At 49.5% G+C, this 6,090-nt stretch overlaps 1 protein-coding gene across 1 annotated transcript; it reads right to left on the bottom strand.

Moving 5' to 3' along the window:
• Positions 1 to 819: 819 nt before the first annotated feature.
• On the bottom strand, positions 820 to 6,022 carry LOC104868728 (transcription termination factor 1). The gene is made up of 4 exons (XM_010633661.3): positions 5,827 to 6,022; positions 4,863 to 4,928; positions 2,883 to 2,968; positions 820 to 1,654 (listed from the first exon to the last, which is right to left on the bottom strand). The coding sequence occupies exons 1-4, from the start codon at positions 5,892 to 5,894 to the stop codon at positions 1,470 to 1,472; spliced, it is 405 nt and encodes a 134-aa protein (XP_010631963.1). The 5' UTR covers positions 5,895 to 6,022; the 3' UTR covers positions 820 to 1,469.
• Positions 6,023 to 6,090: the final 68 nt, after the last annotated feature.

Raw genomic sequence — 6,090 nt, 5'->3', positions numbered from 1 at the left:
TGCTGGCACGCGGAAGTGAAGGGGCACTGGCCGCAGGGTACCGCAGGGCAGCAGCAGCAGACGGGCTGGTGTTCGTGGAGCTGCCCGACAGGCACACGAGGGCACGGTGCAGCCCCCATCCCGGGGTGATCTGATCTTCCCCTGTGGGGTTCCTCATCCCATTTCGCGATTCTGGCGGCCTTCACTCCTCTGCTAGGCTTTCCTGTTTGAAATCTCTCCGGTGGCTTGGCTTTGGTGACAGAGTCCACCATTCAAGTCGGCCCGACACTGACAGGAGTTGTGCTCGGGTCTCGCACGGCCCCTTTCACCAAGCCGACGGGCCACCGTTTCTCAAGCAGGGGAGCGACCGCTGCCTTTACCTGGTCTTCAGCTGAACACCAGCCGGCTCCAGGGACAAACTCTACAAGGACAGCCCGGGTGAGCAGTTCTGATCCCTGAGCACTAGAGTCCGACTCAGGAAGGTGGGGTGCACGCTAAGACAGGAGGGGGCGCGGAGCCGCGGAGGGGAGGGCGGACCCACTGTCCATCCCCGCCTTCTGCACTAAGAACGTGCATCTGAGTCTCTGGAACTACGCAAGCGGTGTGGCACCGATGGCAGGAGAGGCGAACTCGCTCAGTTTTGCCGTCGGGAAGCGTTCCCTGGATGTGACTCCGCCTGCCGCTGCTGTCAGGGGAGCTTGGGACACGTGGGTTTTATAGAACCGATAGTGCAATTATTTTCAGCATAATACTCATCAGTTCCTATGTTCTTCTTTATTTTTCACATTCACGCTTTAACATGAAAGCTAATTTTTTTTTTTTTTTGGTACCGGGAATTGAACTCAAGCCCTTGCGCTTGCGAGGCAGGCAGCAGAACCACTGAATTAAATCACTGGCTCTAATAAATTTTTAATGTGCCACAACATAAGTTAACATTTTAGGACCAGGGATGTGGCTCAGTGGCGCTGCGGCCTGCCTTGCAAACACAAGGTCTTGAGTTTGATCCCGGGTATTGAGGGGTGGGGTGGGGTAGCTAACATTTTGTATCTCCCTCTCTGGCTGTTAAACATTCTTTCATAAACATCATTACCGAAAGAGCTTTATTGACTGGTACAATTTGGAAAGGAACCAGGTGGCAGAGGCCTGGTCCCTGGGATGGTGGAGCCTTTCAAAGGTGGGGCCTCCTGGGAGGTCAGAGGTGGGGAGGGGACTTGGAGGGGATTGTGGGACCCAGCCCCCTTCCCCAGTCTCTCCTCTCCTGGCCATAAGTTGAGTGGTTTTTCTCTGCCGCCTGATGGGCCATGCACTACCTTGGGACATGCTGGATGCAAAGGAGCCAACCCATCCGACAGGGATCTCCCTAAACTGTGGGCCTTGCTCACTGTCAGACATTCTCGTCTCAGGTATTTTGTTACAGTGATGGAAAGCTGACTCACACACTAACACACGTATTTGGCCCAACCAAAAGGACTGGGAATTGTAACCTCTGCTCAACTCTGTTCTTCCATGTCTTCTCCCTCACTGTCGTCGTCTTCACAATAAAAGATGTCTTTGAACAGGAAAACTCGCTTGGGTGCTGCAGGAGTTTGGACTTTGGTGCCCTTTTTCTCCATCTTCTTTTTTAACTTTTCTTTAAGCAATGGCAGACTAGTCTCATAAAGGTAATCGATGATCTCTAGGGAACAGAAATTTAATTTTGAAATTATCTGTAGAAAGCCTCTTATCAATGTAGGATATATGATCTTGATAATACCACGTTGGAGACCCTAATGGTTTTATACAGTAGACCCTTGCCTTTTGAACTCAATCCATTCCTGAGGGCTGGCTGTAACTCAGGTTGGTTAGTGAAGGCTCAGGCCCCTCTACACAGCCTTCAAAGTCTGTCTCCTGTATAATTTCAGGCCACTTTCTTCCAGCCAGATCTCAGCCCAGGATTTTTCTCTTAACTCCACATAGGAAAGAATGTTGTCACGTTCCTTCCAGAATTCTAAGGGTTAGATCTGTATCTGAGACCATCTGGAAGCACAAGCGGCCGGCATGTGGGTCATAATGCAAGACTTTGGTTGTAAGTTAAAACTGAAATTCCAGTATAACTCAAGTTGTTCATATGTCAGACCGGTTATAACTCAAGGGTGCACTGTATTCTCTTATTCCATCCTCAAAAACACATCGTACAGGCAGGGACTATTTTAAACTTTTTTTCAAATGAGAAAAATACATTCAGAGACGTGCCCAAGGTCACGGAGTTAGCCTGCATGCGCACCTAGGCAGTGGTGTCTGCTGCAGGCAAAGCAGTATTTCATCACACACTCAGAGCAACACTGATGCGGGCCAGACCATGGGGGACCTGCAGTGAGCTTTGCTGTTTGTTGAGATAAGGTCTGCTGTATAGCTCAGGCTGGCCTTGAACTCACTGCCTCAGCCTCCCAGTCTGGGCATTACAGAGTGCACCACCATGCCTGGCCCTGTGAGCTTGTCAGAGAACAATCCAGACTCTGGACTCAGCCTGGGGATTGGGATTCGGTAGGTTTGGGATGAGACATGGGACTCTATTTCTAAGAGCTTTCCACATGGCTCCGCGGGTCTGAGGTTAGGACTTAACACAAAAACCACCCACAGATGGAACTGGTAAGAACTGGACCCCGATGCTCCCGGAACAGTGCTTGGTGGTGGGCGTGCACAGCACACTTACTTGCTGAGCGCTCATTGAGTGCCCAACCCTGCCATATGCAAGATCTCATGTAGCGCTCAGGAAAGTCCTGCCCGGTAGGGACTGGGATTTGCCATTTTATGATTAACGACTCAGATTCTGGAAGGTAAGTCCCAGCCAAAGTGACTGAGACACAGCACTGAGTCGGCCCTGGACCTGTGTTCTCAACTACACGACCGCTTGGAACACCCACCTGGAAAAGTCTTTTTCTGCCAAAAGGGAACGCAGGCTGCTTTCAGCTTATAAAATTTAGTTTGAACGAAAGATGGAGGTACATCACTTTAGAAAGGAAGAGATTAAAGCGTCAGTTCACAATTCACCGCTCCACGACAATTCATCGTTCATCATTACTTGTGCAGTAAGTACATCTGTTAGGTGAGGTCTGTAGGGATATTTAGTTTCATTATCCTGGACAGGAAATCATCATGGCCAGAAATGTGATAAAAATAAGATGCCTGTGACAGACTACTGTTTATATGGTATAAAAACACACAGAGAGGGGTTAGGGTCCCAGCTCAAGCACACGGTGTACATTTAGTATGCAGGAAGACTTGGGTTTAATCCCCACCACCAAAACAAATAAATAAAAACAAAAACCATCAGAGAAAGCAAATCAGTGGTACAGGATGAGTTGTTTAAATTCAGATGACCTAAGTTACTCATCAGAGACCAAGCCTAGGACCAGCGCACGTTGGCTGCTGTCTGCCTCACACGGCCCTGCACCCACGCTGTGGTCACGTAGGAACAACACTCAGGTGCATGTGCTCTGGCAGGGATCGTGCCTCTCGCCTGTTGGACAGGATGCTGGGACAGCTATGGTGGGGAGAAGCTGCAGAGCCCATGCCCTGCAGACACACACATACTGCGCACAGTTCAAAGGCAGATGTTTCCAGGTTTGTTTTGCAAAGATAAAAAATACCTATGATTTTGAACATTTTCAAACTGACAATAAGTGGGACAGAAACAAGAAAAAAAAAACAGAGTGCTGCTAGTTCAGGCTGGCCTTGAACTCGTGACGATCCTCCTGCTTCGGCCTCCTGAGGGTTGGGATTACAGGCGTGCACCACCATGCCTGGCTGGTCAACCAAAGCTTAAATTTTTTAAAATGTAAAAATCACTAATTTATCTAGACACTTTTGCTTAATAAAAACCTGACATACCTCCCCAAGAGCTAACTAGTCTAGTTGTTAAAACGGTCAGTGAGAATAATTCTATTTGTTAACTGTGTGTTAGAGTTAAAAGAGGACTGGATGCTCATCAGAGCACCCATTAACTGAGCACCTACTAGGTGCCAGCACCAGGCTGAGAGAATCTCTCAGGTTATCTCCCAGGAACCCTTGCAATGGCCGTGGTTAAACACACAGACAAGGACAGGACACCAAGGCTTGGAGACAGCTAGGGGGAGTCCCGGGCCAGGGGCCACTCTGCAGACCCAGGCCCAGGCTTGAGGAAATGAGTTAGACTGAGCTGGACTCTGACACCTACGGCAGGCAAACAGCTCCTCTGTGAGGCACTGTGCTCGGATCTGGCCTCGGTGGACTGCACAGGAAGCCACACCCCAGCCCGGTTTAGTCTGTTATCAAAACTGAGGACACACAGTGTTTCAAACTGTACTTGAATAGACTCCGTGTTCTCCATGGCACTGCTCTGCAACTTATAAACTGTAACTACAACAATCAGACTCAGATCTCTTAGTTTTTCTTTTCTTTTTGGTGGTGGTGGTCCTGGGGATTGAAGCCAGGGCCTCTCACATGTTAATCACTGAGCTACCTCCCCAGCCCGTTTTAAATATCTTAAAGCCATTAAAAACTCATTTTAGTATAGAGAAATCAGGCAATCTGAAGCAGTGTCACAAAGTCTATGAAAACCTGGTAGAAACGGCAAATATTTAAAAGTGGACCAGTGTTATCGAGGGCGGACTGCAGGACAGGAGTATTTCTCAGTGGGAGTTGGTGGGGTACACAGCGGGCCCCCCGCCCACTCCGCAGGGTGTTTCACTCTGCATTATGTCGCGCTGGTCTTCTTGCAAACATGACAAAGTTTAACTCCCACTTATGCACACTTGATGAGCAGCAGCATGAGTTTCACCCCTTCTTTAAGACTGCCCAAGGTGGCCATACATGAAAAGTTATCTCTACTGTTTTGTGAGCTTAATATTAAATAAATGCTTTACCCTATGGCACTAGCAAGATCCTCCCAATCTATTTCATTAGCGTCTTCCACGTTTATTTCATACAATCTGTAAGAAAAAAACAAAAAGAACAATTTTAAGCAAAAAGCAACCTGCTGGGCCTCTGCCCAGACTCGGGATGCCAAGCGCTGAGAGGGCCCAGCACCCCCACTGCACATGCCTGGCCTCCCCAGTATCAGGCCAAGGTCACAGTGGAGTGAGCTACGGAGATGGGCGGAAACCCACCTCTGCATGCTACACTACAGTGGCCTTCAGCACGGTGACGAGGTCAGGGACGAGCCCTGTCCTACCGAAAGGGAGCAGCACAGACCAGGACAATGGCTCACAGTCTCTGACACTTGTCACCTGGCGACGCCCTCCCCAGATCTGCCAGACTAGGAGGATGCACAGCCGGCAGGCACCCAGTCAGCTGCAAGCAGGGCACGAGCAGGAAGCTGCACGGGGTGGCCGGGCCCAAAGTGTCTCTGCCCTGTACCGTTGCCCGCTGTACAAGTAACCTGAGTGCACTAGAACCGAGGGCCTCGCTGCCAGGCCTACGCCTCCTCCCTTGGACCGAACCGTCCGGGAGGAACTTGGGGACAGAATCAAAGCCCCAGCAAGGCGACGCTGACAAACTGGTGCTGCTGAACGACCGATGCATGGAAATAGGAAATAAAGCACCTCCAGGGAAAGCTTCCAAGGAGCAAATAACCACGTGGACGGAGTATACAGTGGTGCTGCGCATGCCCTAACCCACTTCCCCTCCAGTGACGCCAGGAGGGAGCTGACTTCTTGTCATGGTGACCTGCATTTCAGTCGAGCACGTGGGGACTCAGGTTATGTGTCAGCGGTGGCAGCTACGAGGGTGCTGGGAGAGATTTAACCCTGGGGGACAGCACTGCGGTCTCTGTTGTGAGCAGCTACTCTCGGGCAGAGAAAAAGCCAGCCTCACATTCTGCTGCTGTACCTTTCAATGAGGTTGATTTTGGCCTGCAGAGCATTGATTCCACGGTATACAAAGCCACCGTTAGTCATCCTCTTGGTTAGAATCTCTGTCCTACAATAAAAGAAAAATATACTTTACTTTTAGAGGTAAGGTTAAAATTTTCTGTATTTGTCTTATCTAAATTGCCCTCATTCAGAAAGAATTTCTCACTTTCCCAACCCAACTCATTTACCAGTTTGCAGAACAACTAATATTTGGAAAAAAAAAAAAAAAAAAAAAGGGGGA

The sequence above is a fragment of the Fukomys damarensis genome, unplaced genomic scaffold (genome assembly GCF_012274545.1).
Source record: "Fukomys damarensis isolate Sample0158 unplaced genomic scaffold, DMR_v1.0_HiC HiC_scaffold_35296, whole genome shotgun sequence".
Classification (NCBI taxonomy): domain Eukaryota; kingdom Metazoa; phylum Chordata; class Mammalia; order Rodentia; family Bathyergidae; genus Fukomys; species Fukomys damarensis.
The sequence above is the reverse complement of the archived record's forward strand: the minus strand, read 5'-3'. Positions and strand labels throughout refer to the sequence as shown.

What these genes read in the sequence shown, in the direction of transcription:
- LOC104868728 (XM_010633661.3), bottom strand. Translation starts at nt 5,894, where the DNA reads ATGACTAACGGTGGCTTTGTATACCGTGGAATCAATGCTCTGCAGGCC. An exon ending in AAAATCAACCTCATTGAAAG is followed by an intron (nt 4,929 to 5,826) that starts GTACAGCAGCAG and finishes TTTTTCTTACAG; the next exon opens with ATTGTATGAAATAAACGTGG. An exon ending in GATCTTGCTAGTGCCATAGG is followed by an intron (nt 2,969 to 4,862) that starts GTAAAGCATTTA and finishes TCCTTTCTAAAG; the next exon opens with TGATGTACCTCCATCTTTCG.